Source organism: Macrobrachium nipponense, chromosome 45, assembly GCF_015104395.2.
Source record: "Macrobrachium nipponense isolate FS-2020 chromosome 45, ASM1510439v2, whole genome shotgun sequence".
Taxonomy (NCBI): Eukaryota; Metazoa; Arthropoda; class Malacostraca; order Decapoda; family Palaemonidae; genus Macrobrachium; species Macrobrachium nipponense.
The window spans coordinates 1684734-1701965 of NC_061105.1; the positions used below are offsets into that span (position 1 = coordinate 1684734).

General features: G+C 34.2%; 1 protein-coding gene across 3 annotated transcripts in view; it reads right to left on the bottom strand.

Annotated features, from left to right (window-relative positions):
* Nucleotides 1-10455: 10455 nt before the first annotated feature.
* LOC135214265 (ATP-dependent RNA helicase DDX42-like) overlaps nucleotides 10456-17232 on the bottom strand; it is a 61307-nt gene continuing 54530 nt past the window's right edge. For all 3 annotated transcript variants that reach the window (XM_064248377.1, XM_064248375.1, XM_064248376.1), the window contains 4 exons: nucleotides 16520-16868; nucleotides 16059-16310; nucleotides 15120-15262; nucleotides 10456-14990 (listed from right to left, as the gene is read on the bottom strand). In XM_064248377.1, coding sequence (XP_064104447.1) covers nucleotides 14871-14990; nucleotides 15120-15262; nucleotides 16059-16310; nucleotides 16520-16868 — 864 coding nt within the window. In that variant the 3' untranslated portion in view covers nucleotides 10456-14870. The remainder of the gene's footprint in view (nucleotides 14991-15119; nucleotides 15263-16058; nucleotides 16311-16519; nucleotides 16869-17232) is intronic.

Consider the following 17232-nt stretch of genomic DNA (forward strand, 5'->3'; position numbering starts at 1 on the left):
CTGTGTAGTCGATAATTATAGTAGATGACCGTAACACTGAAATTCGCCGGCTCTCTCTCTCTCTCTGTTTACACAAACATGCGGCCGTATACACACGAAACTAATGCAGGGAAACAGCACAATTTCAGTCGCTACTACTTCAGGACGGATTACTGGAGTTTTATAGGCTGAAGTTTGTGGTTTCCTTGTGCTAATTTTGTTTTAGTGGGCTATCAATATTCCGTGGACATTCTCAGATCACTAACACGCACACACACACACACACACTATATATATATATAATATAAGAATATATATATATATATATATATATATAGATATATATAATCTATCATAATATATATATATTATCTATATATATATATTTATATATATTATATATATATATATATATATATATATATATATATATATATATTAATTCACAAAAGAAAATTATCTCATTCTTACAGAATGTGATAACGAAAGACATTATCTCATTCGACGGCAATCTGTAAATTTATCGTCACTCGAAAACCTTAGAAATGCCGCCCAGAAATATTATTGTTGGGCGATCAAACGTCGGGAAGAAGAATGGCACCGTCTGTTGTCGACACAAAATCTCTCTGTATTCTTCGGTAAACAATATCACAATGTCTAGTGACTTGACCAACCCCCTAACACCAATTCCTATCACCAGTTATAAACATGGCGTCAGAATTGATGCCATAGAACGCACCTTGTAAACAAGGAAGTCGCTATTAGAGCTTGAGCGAACCTTCGCTCTCGTGGCAGTCTTCCAAGATTGGAAGCCAACACGTGTTGATATTATTTAAACTATTTCCTACTTTGAGTTCATACACTTCAGCGATCTTAAATAACAACAGTAGCATGAAAATGCTGAATAGTTTTAAAGTTTTGAAACAGTGACGACACTATGTTAAAATCATAACAATTAGCCAACTACCTTGACATGATTTGAGATGTATGCAAAGTTATTTCAAAATTGACAATGGCTCAATCTGCAGTAGCGAATTACCTTGCAGTCTTTCGGTTATTTTGGCAACTGTGGAGGGGAGATTGTTTTCGAAATTGGGTTATAAATAAAGAACATTGACAAACTGTGAAATGCATAAAGCACCTCAAAGTTCTAGCAGTTGCCTTGCTTTGTTTTGTAACATCTGTTTCTCTACGCAAACAGTTTGTATTTTTTTTCATCAAAAAGCAATTTGTTTTTCCTCGCTTTGCATTACGCATATGTGAAATAAACTGAAAAATTTAAACTATTATTATAACATTAGCCAGAATAATAACAGGTTTTAGTATGTTAAAAATTTTGACGTGTTACACACACACCATATAGATAGTGTACTATATATATATATATATATATATATATATATATCTATATATATATATATATATATATATATAAATATATATATTATGTATGTATGGTATTATATATATATGGATAGTATATATATATATATATATATATGTATATATATATATATAATATATGTATATATATATATTATATATATATATATATATATAATATATATATATATATATATATCCAACTCCACCCATGGGGAAGGAAGTGATGAAAGACAGTCGATCCAAAGACAAGTATTCTTTCGTTTTTTTTTAATGCTTATCACACCTATTAGCACGAAGACGTAAGCCAACATTAATAGTAGGTAAGATTAATGGGAAATAATGAGTTTTTCATGAAATCAATATTGAGACCAGCTCCCAACCTTGCCTCCAATAGGGCTAATGACAAGAAGAGCAAGGCAGCTGACTTCTGGAGATTCATAGAATCAATGCTCATAAATATGGCTAATACAGTTTCCTCTATGGGACAGTGACAGAAGTGTCTTGGATTTTGTTTCCCATGAAACAGGCTATGATAGATGAATTAGCAAATTTGCCATTGAAATTATTTTAAATCAGATAAGATTAAAATACTGTATAATGATAATGAAAATGTTTTTTCCCCAGAGGATGTGAGATCAATACCCCACAATCCACTAAAATTCCAGTTGTTTTTTTATGCAAAATCTTCTAACCTGATCATCAATCTACAAATTAAATTCAACTTGAGTTGGCACATACAGTCTCCACTCATGATAAAAATATAAAATTAGTACTACACATCCCTCATCTACTTGATCTCTCAGTGGCAATATTTTCCTATTTCTATGTTAATTACAAATGTAATACTTAAATCTTAACTTCAGAGGAGTTCGAGCTATATTTAAAAAATTAAAAAACTGACGTAATTCTGAGTAAAATGTATAGCATATAAGTATCTCATGCTACTTCTGTTATCATTACGTACTGTACCTTTCTGCAATTACAGAACCTTAATATGTTAACTTAAAATTATGTAAGTAAAGAAAAGTTGTTACGATTTTGAAAATAATTTATCCATAACATCATCTTACACAATAACATCTGATACTCCAGAGGTGGCATTATATAACTGTATATACAAAGTATCTCTAAAACAATTCCTAATTTGATACATTCTTAAATATAGTAGTACACAAAATTATATAATCGACTTTTCCAATATTCAATCCTTTGGGTACTACGTTCATCCTGCTTTTCTACATTACAAACGTTGCATATATTTTCGAGTAAAGTGATTCAGAGATTGACATATTTAGTGAAACAATAAAAATATGAAAATCACAGGCTACCTTATAATAACTTAATATGTATATAACGTGAAAAAAATGCAACATTTAAACAAATGTGGATCTATTATACAATGTAAATTAAGTTTACAGGCTATTAGCAAATTTTTACAAGCTGTGAAACCTGATATAAATGGGATACATTTTTACTTGCTTGTCATTATATGTAAACAAAGAAAGAGAAAAACTATGTTGCTAAAATATACACACACACATGCACACAAATACAGCAGCATAATCCATAGATTAAAAATAGGATAATCAGATGCTAATTAATCCCCTAGTGCAGTATATTGCATGCAAAATGCCAGAGCACATTGACTACTTAAATCGCTCTAGGTTAAACATAACCATACAAATCTGTGCTAATTTGATGGAAGTTGATGAAAGCCCAGTTCGAAAGAGGGTCCTTTCATACCTTTCTTCCATCTTACTTTCCACCATCTCCTAGCAATTGTTCCATAGCAAGTGAAAGGTTTTCCTCCTGTACACCTCAGTTTTCCTTTCAGCGCTGAATGACCTCATCAGTCCCGTTTGACCTTTGGCCTAAATTTTATATTCAAATTCCAGTTCCGAAGAAGTCTAATAAAACTACCTATGAGCTACAGCAGCAACATTGGTTACCCTCAGTTACTCCTATATAGTACATTCAAGATGAAAATCTCATATTTCAAACAGGTCAACAAACATAGGTACAGTAAAAGTCACCTTAAACTCAGACTTGCAGAAAATATTGCAACAACTATATTTCCTTCCATACATTAAAGCGATTTTTTCTTTGCTCATTTGATGATCTTATTTAGTTTATACACCATTTCTTCATTATGAAAATGAAACCTAGGTCAAATTGCAGTGAAATACAAATAAAAAATCAAATGCAATCTGTCAAGGGAGTACATGGAGAAAAAGTTTTCCATACTATAACTCAAAAAGTCAGACTAAACTAACATTATTGTCACACATATACATACGTAATAAGAATTTACCCTAAAAATAATCTCTGCAACAAAATTAAAAGTTACTATGGAAGCTTTATAAATAGTAGTTCTAAATTTAAAAATAATTTTTAAAATAATTCTTAGGTCAGGGAAGATACATATTTATGTTATTGTTGATATAAGTAAGCATGGCTTCACAAATTTGGGACTATAACTTAAGCTTGATTTGAACACAGAAATGTTAGACGTGTCCCATTTCAGGTCTTAGCTTAACAAACAGCAGGAAGTCTGAGAAAAAGTTGCAAACAAACAAAATTCACATTAGCTATAAAAAAATTGTTAAAGTGATTGTGGTCTCGCAGTTAAAAAGGTAACAGGAAATATTTCATGGTGCTATCAATATATTTATATGTATATTTGTTTTTTCTTTTTAAATAATTTTACAAATTTTCTGTGTGCTTCTGTGGTAGGCACAAGGTATTTTGCAAATTAAATTTCTTTTTAGATGTGTAATCATCAGGTATTATATGATGAGTGTTTAAGCATTTGTTGTCAAGAATTAATGCCAGCAGGCTGCTTCAGAAATGAAAGTATGAGGAAATTGGATGTTATATAAAAACAAATTTTTGTACACACAAAGCTAACCTCTTAAGGAGGATGTGTTTCAATTCTGGTCAGAATCAAACCTGTGGCTATGCATGGCCAAGAGATCAAATGTGTACTTAATGGGGTAATAATGTACATACAGCAACTATGACTGTAGATAGCAAGGTACCTTTGACTTCAGTGAACATGGAAAGGAAAAGGGCTGTGTTTCAAACCTATCCACAGCCAGGGATAGTTTAGCAGGTCTTGAGAGTGGAGGATAAGCTTCAACTCTAGTAAACCAAAGCCTTCACAGACACAAGTTTTAAGACAATAAGATTTACAGAAGTCTGGAGCCAGAGAAAGAACTTGTACAACAACTCTTACGGTAAAACATTCTTGTATGCCTACATAGTACTGTATCTGTGCAAGTGGCTGATGATCGCAATGGCCATGGCTATAGACAATAAGCAGCTCATATATAAAGACTAAAATTACACCAAGCTTCAAGTTGGTCATGAGTAAGAGAACTTCTGATGAAATGAGTGGTTAAGTTAGCTCTCTATTCTCGTTGCCAAGCTTCCTTAGTACATATATCTACATGGAATATAAATCAACTAAATTATGAATAAATTCTTGTAAAAAAAAAAATTGGCAGGTGAATTATAGAGAACAAGAAAACACAAAGTTAAGGAGGCCACACAGGTATAAAACTGTTACCAGGAAACCAACCTCACTTCTAAAAAGAGTATGGTATGAATTTCACCTTTTATGGGGGTAGTTCCCCCAAATTCAGTAGCTATCACTGGGACCACATTGGAGGCTTCATCAATATAAAACATCTGGTTAGTATTCTGTATCAGAAAACAATGACTTCAGTAGTACCATTTTACTGTCAACTAACCAATGTGTCACTGCATTATTATTTCCCAGTCACCAAGAAAAACATAATTCTCAACAGTGGTGAGGGATTTATTCCTAAAAAAAGGATAGGGCATTAATAGATGACATGCTTTCTAGAAATAACATTCCTGGAGGCAAATTTACACAGGAATAATGACATTCACCTAATAAAACAAAAGCTGCATATATGCTCTCTTGAACAAAAGCATCTTGTACACTGTCCACCTTGTAAATCTTGAAATCCATCGTTAATTTGCTACTTCACAGTCATGTGCAGAACTGAGTATTTCCAGCAATTACGGGGAATGTCCAGTATCCACAACCTTTGATGTCCAAGAAAAAATTTCATAAAAGAAAATACAATCCCTCAGTATCAAAATACATAAGCAAGTTGGCAATAGAAAAAATGCAGTTTTTTTTTTTCGTTTAAAAATCTGGCTATTTTCCATTTCTTAATAGTCACTGAAACCATCAGCATAAATGACTCAAATCATTCACTATTATTATTATCAACAGCATTTAGTTTCACCAGACCACTCACTGCAAAATTATTTGTTTCACCACATAACGATTACTTTTCCATAGCATATTCATGTGTCCAAGCCAATCCAAGACACTCCATTCTAGCATAAAAGTAGCCCTGTATGTGCATCTGGTTGCACCAAGCCAACAGTGGCGCCAAGTGGACATGAGTCTGTTAACCTGATCATGGTTCATAGTTTTTCCCATACACCTAGCTTCTTTCAAACTAAAAAGGTATTTGCACATCTTTGAGCTCTTCATTATTATTTCATTGTGTTTAAGTTCCAAAGTGCTTGGGTGAAGGTTTCCCATAAGATTATACACATATTGTTTTCAAGTAGTACTATTAAGGCTGTATACTGAGAAAGGTTTTAATCCATCCCTAGTTGGGTGGTAGTTTGGCAACTCAACATTAATGCCTTATGTCTACAACAGTTCTTACTTAAATCATAGTGCTAATAAACTGTTTTGGTAGTCAGTCATTTACTTTTTTAGCCGTAAGGCACATCTTGTTACTACTGTTCTTTTTGAGATTGTAATGGTTTTCTTCTGTATATTTAGGTGGTGACAGGGTACCTGAGTGTTTTGTACGTGAGTATGCTTATTTATCTGGTTTAGGTTAAATATTTTCATGCTTTTTGCAAGCAAATTATTCAACTCTAATACTGTTATATTCCCATCTCTTGTAAACAGTTTAGCTCTCCTAGTGGATGTTCCATGACTTCCCTGTTTGAAGAAGCTGTTGTGACAACCATATTTCCAACCATATTTCAGAAACTTGACATAGGTAATCTTCACGCTTGGAGGAAACCAAGAGGATTTTTGACAAAGCTTCACAAGTTTAATCAGACTGCCTTAGGATCCATCTAGTCCTCTATATGAGCTTCTGAACCAAGCCTCACTGGACAACCTTAAACAGAATACTGTATCGCTGTTATCTTTTGTCAGAGGTCAGTGGATCAGTGAGCTTCACAAATTTTCCAGTAAGTTCACCCATTTGAAAGATTGGAAGACCATTTGTCAGTCTTTTTGCACTGGATATCAATAAATGAAGGCTATCCAGTTCTCAAGCCCAGCTTTTTATACACCTTCACTCATTTCCCAAGCAAAGAATCAGGAAGACCTTATCCTTTCCCAAGTCACATATGTGAGGAAGTACCTTAGGAAGACCCATTTTTAGGAAAGGAGACTGTCATGTTTTCATCTGCAGGAAGTATTAAAAAATATACTGAAAACAATGCTTTTTGGCTAGGCAAGTAATTGTCTAACCCCATGAAACTGTCTCTGAGAAACATGCCTCCAAGATAAAGGTGAAGCATCAAGAGATAGGATTGTCACATCTCTTTTGTTGATGGTTCAGAGAGCATAATCTGTGATCCAGTTAGCCACTGGTAGCTCTGGAATGAGTTACACATACACATATTCCAATAGTTAGTAGGTGTTTCTACCTGAAATGGAATGCCTGGGATTTACACAGATGCATGATTAGGCTAGGTGCAGGTAAGGGCTTTGTGATAAAAAAATATATTTTTTTAGCTATACAACAAATAGGTTTGCAAAAAAAGCTGAGCACCAATGATAAAGTAGAGGCTGAAAGCATAATGGCAGCTAGTAGACATTTGTTGTCAAATACTACTACTAAATGGTAATACCAAGATATATTTTCTTAAATGTCCAGCTGCAGACAGCATTCAAAGTTTGAGCAGATGCCATGTAAGCAGAGATGATCATAAGGAAAATATACAGGCGATAAATCACACAGTATCTCATAAATCCTTCTAAAGCTGTAAAACTGTTATAAGTCCTAGCAGCCTTTACGGAGAATGTTAGGAAGATGCCACAACAGTCAATACACAACATCTTAGTTATGACACCGGATGATTATCAGTTATATGACAGTCGTGATTGCCAAGGTTACCAACGAGTTGTGACAATACATATACTATGTAGTACTTTATCTAACAAAGAATCTAAATGATAAAATAATCCTGAATGTAAGCACAATTTGCATTTTCATATTAAATGCAGTCATATTTTGAACAACTGTAACTGCCAGATGCATTAGACATACAAAGTTCAGTATCTTACAAACAAGTCACTGCAAACCCAACAGAATCCTTGTTAAAATTCCTTTGTCCCCCCAAATGATTGTACATGAGACAGAAGAAAGGCGAGAAAAGTTATCTAAGACAAAGCCTTTACATTTATATCACTACAATGAACAACACTGACACTACAAACTGACTACTAAATCACTAAGCTATAGTACGTGTTTTACTAGTCATTTCCTTTGAGAGAATGTGAACCAACATGCTACCAACTTCCATATATGATGATGTGCAAATCTACAAAGTACACACTAAATTTCATTAGGTAGGCAAATGAACTATGTGCAATGCCATCAAGTTTCTGCGGTAAAGCTGCAAATTAACTATGTACAACGCTATCACGTTTCTGCTGTAAAGGCAACTACAATGTTCTTGTACACAACATATTAACATTTTTGTCACAAATTTTTTAGACCTTGCTTTATTCTAAAGCACTATTGAGTAGCGCAACCTAATTCCACCATCTATTTGTTTATAATTTTTAAAAAATCTTTCTGGGCATTCATTATTAATGTTGAAAAACTATGACATTTTAAATGTTCACAATTTACAAGTAGTACATGAATCCACTGGAAAAATAAGTGATCACTGTGTTCATAAGACTCAAGGACACTGATTTTATTCATAAATTCATAAATGATTTTCAAAGACCAAAATGCTAATGTAGTGCGTAGAATTCAAATTAATTCAGTCCAATCTCTAATTACAGAACACCACTGTACGTTTATTTACAAACAAATTTTATTTTCTCATATTAATTTAAGAAATACATACCTGTGGTTGGTAGTCCACTCCACAGATTTAATTTTACTACTTCGACAGACACAACAACAGCTGGGGCTCAAAACACTTGCAACACAAAGTAACACAAAATGTTCTCAAGTGGCCACAGCTAAAGACCAATATGGCAGTGGAAATATGACAATGCCTATGACACTTCATAACTACCAATATAATAACCAATACCCTACATCCTAGGAACTACTGTCGACATTAATATGAAGGCTAATCATTTGTTACAGTGGAGTATTTATCACAAATACAGTATGTATGTACTGGCCAAATGGCCATATTGTCATCTGAAACCAAGACAGGTTATATCTAAAGTTAATATGATGCAAGCAAGGGAATTGTTAACAACAGGATAACTATATTGAGTTGTTCTTAATAAAAATTTATGCTTTGCTGATATTTTCAAATCATGAATTTCGTCAATTAATCAAGTAAAAAAAAAAAGGACCTTGTTCCTTCTTAAGAAAAAACCAGCCCTAGCACTTCCTCCAATGCAATTTTTCTCATTATTATACATATTGGCTACCATGCATAGGTTCATCCTGAAGGAAAACTTCGGTTTGCTCGATTGCAGCTACAAATCACTTGGTTTCAGAAATGTCTTCTGACTGTTTTTTTTTTTTTTTTTAGTTAACAAGGTACTGGTTTCTCCTCAAACCCACTGATTCCAGTTTGCTGTTATCAGCCAAAGGAAAAAGTGCAGCATTCCAGGCCAAACATTTGGTACATGAGGCATTTGTCATGCTTTAAATGTATATCTCAATGCCTTGTAAAACTTCCTTGCATTCGTGTGAAAGAAAAACTACAGACCTGACCCTTAATGGAACCCTCCCCTGTCATTTGTAGTAGACACCCAAAAGTGTGCTTGCAGCAGTGTTGGTCATGAAATGGTCAAAAGAAAAATATAAGTTCTCCACTATACTGTACCCGATTCAAGTTCTGCTACCATGACAACCTTCCTTAGTTTCTGTGGTTATTCTAAGGTGTAGATCCTGCAGATCCATCATAATGTCTTGTTAAAGAAGTTTCATCTTGCTGAGCCATTACGGTATATGCAAAGTTGTCATCAATGGCAACCATGATGTGGACCATCTCAAATCTGGATCTCTTAGCCAGGTATTGCATCTTAGATTTGAGATCCAGGCATATTGAAGACTGCTGTTTAGTTTACTAGAATTTCCCTAGTCCCACATGATGGGCAGCTTGCTCTCTTGGTCTTTTTGGGGGTTTCCAGTCATTTGTGAGCAGCATCTATAATGGGTTTTCATTTATGATTAGGATGATGACCTCATTTTAGTGGCCAGACTCTTCTTGGCCATAAGCAGTATACTCTGGTTAAATGTCTACTAGTCCAACCAGAGGTCTTGCTATGTGGTCTGTTGCTGGTTGGTCTTGGCATCTGACATCATCCATCAGAAAAGTATAAGGAACTCATAAATTGTGAAGAGTTCAGGACCAACACAAACAGTGAGGCAATGAGCTACTCAGGATTCAAGGATATGTAAAGTATACGAATGTGCAGAGCTACCTATTGGCTGCTGCTTACATTTAAAATAAATGACTGATGTGTCTGGGATTTCACTGACTACAAAACTGGGTTACATTATAAGTAATGGGATTGCAATAAAACAAATTATGTCAGCAGAAACTTGTAAAAATTTTTTTACAAAACATAAAACTCCACTAATACTTATGCCCGATACTATTCTTTTACTCTATAGTAAGCTAAATGGCACAACATACTTCAAGTACTATACTAAATTCCATTTCACTTTTGAGTATACACATGGTAGATAAAGTAATAAATTTTTTACCAGACCTTCCATAAAGTAACATTCATTTTTGTACAGAAAATGGAAACATTTATGCCAAGTCATCGTATAAAATACTTTCCATGTAGGATTTTAAAAAGCCCAATATGCCTTAGATATATTACTTTCCAAAACTCAATTGATAAATAAATATATACAAGAATTTTCTTGAAAAAGATGCTTTCCAAAGCATTTTGCAACTGGTTGAAATCATAATTCATGAGTCCCAATAATCGATGCAATTAACAGTTGCTCATGATAATGCTAAATGTAAATTACAATGGAAAACCATAAAAATACTTTTACACTGTTATTCCATTTTATTGAGCAGAAAACTTATTGTTATTTACAGATTTCTGGCAAGTCCACTGACATTTTGCTTCTCTAACTTGATGAAAAGGGAATGATATAACAATATGCAGATTAACTTTACAAATGCTATGGCAACAAACTTTGGGTTTCTAAGATATATAAACATATATAATATTTATTTGAGCAACCAACCTTCGACAGATGGTTATTTTGCTATGTATAAATACATCTAAGTAATCAACTCCAGCTTCAAGTCTCTCAATTGCCTCAGGTTGATACTTTTAATATTTCACAGCAATCAACACAGGTTTCAGGTATGGTCTTCTTGCCAAAAATAAAAGGGAATGAAGCATGAAACAATGAACAGTAACTGAAAGGTAACTGGTTAGTTGGCTGGCATAAGTAGCCAAAACAGCGAGCACATGTGGTGTCTGAGCCATCATAGGGAAAGAATTTTTTTTTATTACTTTATGACTTGGCTCTGTTCCAGTGCTTAATCTGGACTAATGTCTACCCGTCCTTAATCATTATGGAAACCTACTGACCTCAGCATTAACCTCATCTTTTACTAAGACTTGTATCTTATAAATGCTTTACCACTGCCCTCCAACACCCATTGATTGGTCAAAATAAGAAATTCTTAGCTAGGAATCCTGATTTTTAGTCTCTTCTCATTAACTTCACACTTTATTATCCTCTTTAATTTGGCTGTCAAACATTGCTAGAAGTAGGCACATGACCACAACCACCGAGATTATTCTCACTGAACCTAAAAAGGAGCAGTCTATTATCCTCCAGGTAAACTATTCAGCAAACTAACCAGTTAGCATTCAATCATCTCCTTGACACAAGGTTATTTTTCTCGTTGAACACTGACGAGATAGCCATATGTACACCTACAGCTTGTTTCCTATGTACAAACACCTACAGAATATACATGTCAATAAATGAGACGGGTACAGTTTTACAGAAAGCAAATCTATCTCACACTACCTACTAACAACTACTGTGTACAGAATTTACACATTTGACTAACAATAACTTTTAACACGGTAGTCCTCAGTCATGTAATGAGGTCGGGAGAGAAAAGCAAGCCCTTATGAGATACGATTACAAGAACTGAAGCAGAAATAATGATAGTAATTTAGTCTTCCTTTTCTAATGATCAACATTTTTTAGGCTCCCCATAAAACTCTTTTTCTTCTCAAAAACCTTCCTTTCAGTATGTCCAGCAACATAACTATTTGACTACCAAACTTTTATTGTTTTGTAATTCTAACTTATAAATTTCTGAAATGGAAAACTTTCTCTAAAAACTCTAAACCTCTTTAAATGGTTATCTATCAATAGGGAAATCAATTAAATAAACGAAATACTTAGACTAATAAAATAAAATAATAGAGCCTAGACAGGATTGTGTTAGACACATCAAACAAAAGTCTAATGCAAATTACTGTAATATGGGCAAAAATCTAAGCATGAATATAATACACTGATTAAAGTACATAGTACATCAATAAAGTACAGTGCACAAAAGAGTAACTGAAGCAGGTGAGGAATCAAGAAAGCATATAGACCTGAGCACAGGATCATTTTAATGTTATTTATCACCATGAAAACTTAGTATGATGGATTCCCCCAATATATAATTAAAAATACAATACGACAGTAGCAATAGCTTTAGCCGAGAAGAGTCTACTTGAGACTCAGAGGTCTGGAAAAACTAAACCCTATTAGTAATGATACCTTGATGGTGTCTGTAAAATGTATACCACTTTCTGATGTTACTTGGCTCCTGTTCTTTTCAGGCAACTGTAAGAAAGCTCTGATGTCACAAACCATCTTTTGGTTACTGACATGATACAAAAGAGTGAGGGCAACACACTCGAGAACCACTCACTGACTTGTTTAATGCCTACATATACATGCAGCATCATGCATGGATGACCCCTAGTGATAGGGGAGAAAGAGATGCAGCAAACTTTAGCCTCAGCTGATCTGGCTATAACATTAATGGCATAATATAACATTTGACAGGTCATAAAAAAGATGCTGTAACTTGATCAGTCATTAAGTGGGGTACCTTACTACATAACTGTAATAAGTAACTATCTATATCATGGTAAATGGGGTTAACATCAGTAAAATAATAATGGGTGATATATAAATTATGAAATTTCAATAGCCTTGAAAAAGATATGCAATAAAATGTCTAAGTAATATAGTATTGGCATTCAGCACTACCATAATAGAAAAATCTGACCATTGTCAAATTTATTGACCCTTGTATGCTCGCAAGAAAGATTCGCTCCAAAATAATAGGAGAAAATTCAAGCCTAAAAACTGAAGTCGGACTATGAACTAAGAACAAAAAAGGTGCATGAAATGAATGAATTAAATTAATTAGGAAAACAGTATGAGGTCTGTAAAAGTCTGTTTAGCAACTTCATCTTGCACTAATTTTAATAAATTTACATGAAATGCTTTCATGTAATGTTCTTGCTCACAATTTGTAAGAAACAGCATGTCCTACACAACTTTAATTCCCTGTGAAGGACATCAAAACTGCTTGATAAAACATAGCAAAATGGAAGAATAAAGGTACTGGAACTCACCTTTAAACCTAGTGATGATTCTGAGTATCAGAAGTGATAGAAAACAATCTGAGATATTTACTTGTTATATAAGGGAAAATCTCTTAATATTTAAAATACAAAAATATGAAATACTTCATTTAATTCTATGGCCAATAAAATATCTCAAAGTTTACACTTGTATTTAACTTTAAATGGAAGTGTTATATAAGTTTAAAATTTAGTTTTTCAATATGAAAAACATGAACTCAATCTCACCAGATATCTATACAGACAAAATATGTAAGAGAAAAATGTAAGACCCTAAATTGGAAGAGGCCAATAGCAAGTCCTACAGAACCACATCCCAATTTGCTAAAGCAGAATTGGGATTCATGCTCAAACATTCAAGTAACCTTACTTTTGAAAAGTAATGTTCTTCAGCAATGCTAAATGTTCAGGCTGATACATATTCTCGCAATACATAGAACCTCCAAGATTATGCAGCCTTGTCCTCAACATTAAATTCCAGTGCATATCTTTTCTCTACTTCAAATATCAAAGCATAATTTGTTACTAGATTTAGTTACAGTACAAGTTAGTGGATCACCCTTGAAAGTCCAAACTGAACGTCAATCCGTCAAAATACTTCCAAAAATACATACAGGATAGAAAACTCACTCATCTCTTTTTGGACTTCAGCTATTCATGATGAGCATCCTCCTAATCACAAAATACTGTTGAACCTTCTTTACAAAAGCATATGAATGGACATTTCAATATGAATAGTCAGGTCCAAATATTAATTCTGAAAATACAGATATATCAAAATAAAAATCAAATAAGTATGATAAAAATGTTTGGCAAAGTAAGAAATTGCCAAGATTTTAACTCACCCTGCACTTGTTACTTGCATCATAACCAACATGTAAAGACCTTTATAGATGATTCCTTTTTCATATAAAATACTAACCCAAGACAGAACTCAACTTTCTTATAATAATTCTTACTATCAAGGGCAAATCAGGATTAAAAAAACAAAGATACTAATAATAAAGGGCAAACCAGGATAATAAAAAACAAAGATACTATAAGTTCGAAAGAGGATAAGAATTATGAGGTTATGCAGAGAAGCAAGTTGAGGAAATATCAATAATGACCACAATGAAATGGAAAGGCCATAAAATCTGACCTAAAATAAAATGACGATGAAAAATTCCACAGTATATTACTTTTTCCTAGGTTTTCAAGTCAGTTTCACAGTAGTAACTACAATCAGGTGAAAGAAATAGGATGTCAGCATTATTCTATAAAGTAATTTAGAATGCACTAATGGGGTGAAGTCATTACTCTGCAAATAACTGAATAATGAGCATTTATGAATTGAGAGGAATACAATATAAGCACTAACCTTAATGGTTAAGGTTCTATGGTATTTTGTTGTACTGTACGTCACAGAAAAACTCACTCTTGACGTGTCACTTGTTCAGACGATGACAATGAAAATGGTGAAAAATCTAGGTAGGGCTAATAGAAAGCTTATATTTTCGTACCTATCACTAAATTATACACTATGAAACTTGGAGAGAAAGTCTGATGTCTAATATCTACACAAAGTCTGTACAACGGCAAAAACCTAATCGTCCCATCTGGATTTTCTCCTCCGCTCCTTGCCAGAGGGTGGAACTTGCTGCATCTGCTGTGACTTGGTGTCCATGCCTGTCGTCCAAGATGTATCAGGGCTGGCTGCTGTGAACTGAAACAAGAAAAAATGAACAGAAAAAAAAAAAAAAATTTTACAGCTGTAATATATGAGACGGGGAGAAAGGCTTCCAGCAAATTCTACTTCAACTACAACAGTTAGCATGAATAGTTTTGCACATACCTGATTCCTGTACTGAGATTGGAAAGCTGCCTTCATGGCAGCAAGACGATTTGTTGCTGGTCCTGTTGTGCTTGGGTCACCTCCTCCGTACGCCTGACCAGCTGGACCAACATTAATATTTCTGCTATTGCTATTGTTGATCTCTGTTGAAAGTATAGAAGAATAAAGATCTTGGTTCATTATCTTATATACAGTGAAAAGTTTTTAAGAAAACAAAGAGTAATCTACACCACAAAGAACATTAAAAGTTAAATTTTAAGAGAAAAATTAAGTTACATTTCTGATGTACTATATTTTCTCAAATGATATACAGTTGGCTTTACACAGCACACTAAACGACACGAAGTATACTTTCCAGCGTCCCTCTGGCCACATCACATTATTCTCTGGCTTTTACCTTTCATTAATTCTGTCTAGTCTCTTCCTATTCAACTTCCAACTCCTTTAGCTTTACCTAATTCTCCAACTTTTACTTTTTGTTTAAGAACAAATCCCTTAGGTGGACTTTACAAACGGTCAGAAATGTGGCTTAATGATCTCAAACTACTGTCTGTCAATAACAAGCATAAGCAGAATTTTTTAAATGTTACACTCAACATTGCTAATCTTTGGTCCTGAAAAATTCAAGTAACATTTCTCAAAAACAACCCACTGTCTTCCACTAAACTATTGTAATTATCACAGCAGCTGGATACTATCTCAAAATTTTTGTTTCTCTTTTCCTAGACACCATTTTCATGTTATGTGTGCTAATAAATTGCATTACATTCTTTCTTATAACCATTAAAATCTCCTTTCTTTTCTCATGTGGGTGTGTGTAAGCAAAATCTTTTTGCTGATGGAGACATGATTACTGAACTCCCACAGTGGGGGATAATCAACTAGAAGACACATCTCTCCTTTCTAGAGTAACTGTAACATTATTCCTAAAAGACAAACCTGAGCCTTCTGTAGTAGGCAGAGAACCAAGTCCGGGACGTTCTCTGAAGCCCAGTCCTCTTCCACCCAAAGCTTTGGCTTTGCCTTGCTTGAAACGAGATTTGCGAAACCATGAGCTCTGCATGGCCAACTCTAACAATTCTGAAGGAACTTCTTGTGCAGCACCTTCCAAGTTTCGTACAAGGTGCCCAGCAAATTCTTTATCCTTTTCAGTGACAAGGGTGAAAGCAGTACCCTTTTCTCCGGCACGACCTTTAAATAAAATGAAATAATAAGGGACTAGCTTTTGTCAACTGTTATCCACAACTCATTCACTGCACTTTGATGGAAGCTTAACTATAAATAATATAAAACAATAAAAGGGAAAACTTAACTTGTCAATTATATGGCACTGAAAGGACTCTCCCATCAATTAATTCAAGATGCTTTCAAATATACAATACTTTTCAGAGAAATACTACCTGTTCGACCAATTCTGTGAGTGTGAGTATCAATATCCCTAGCGACGTCAAAATTAATGACTGTTCTTATGTGTGGGATGTCCAAACCACGAGCAGCAACATCAGTGGCAACCAAAATGGGCTTGTCTTTCTTTTTAAAAGCTGTGATCACTTCATTTCTCTCGAACTGGCTCATGTCACCATGTAGAAGAAGGGCTTCGTATTCCTTTACATTCAAGTTCTTACCAAGTTCCTCGGCATTGGCTTTCTTTGTAACAAAAATGAGAACTGACCCAGATGACATAAACTCTACAAGGTGCTGCAGAAGCCAGGTCCACTTGTGACCTCCTACTCCCATGACCTTCACAATCTGAAAATTAATAAATCCTTTACATCATTGTTTCTAAATAAATTCTGATATTATTACTAAACAGTTTAACCATTTGAATGAGTCATGGTTAAAAATTCTCACAAGGCTGGCACAAAGGCTTCATTAACAAGGTATGACAACTGGACAAAGCAAAGTTTAAGGTGGACAGCTAAGTGCGTATAGACACAAGGGAATAATTATAAAAATAAATAAAACAACCCTGCTGAGAGAGAGAGAGAGAGAGAGAGAGAGAGAGAGAGAGAGAGAGAGAGAGAGAGAGAGAGAGAGAGAGAGAGAGAGAGAGAGAGAGAGAGAGAGAGAGAGAGGTTGCATATATAATCTTTAGTAGTGTGAACACTGCACC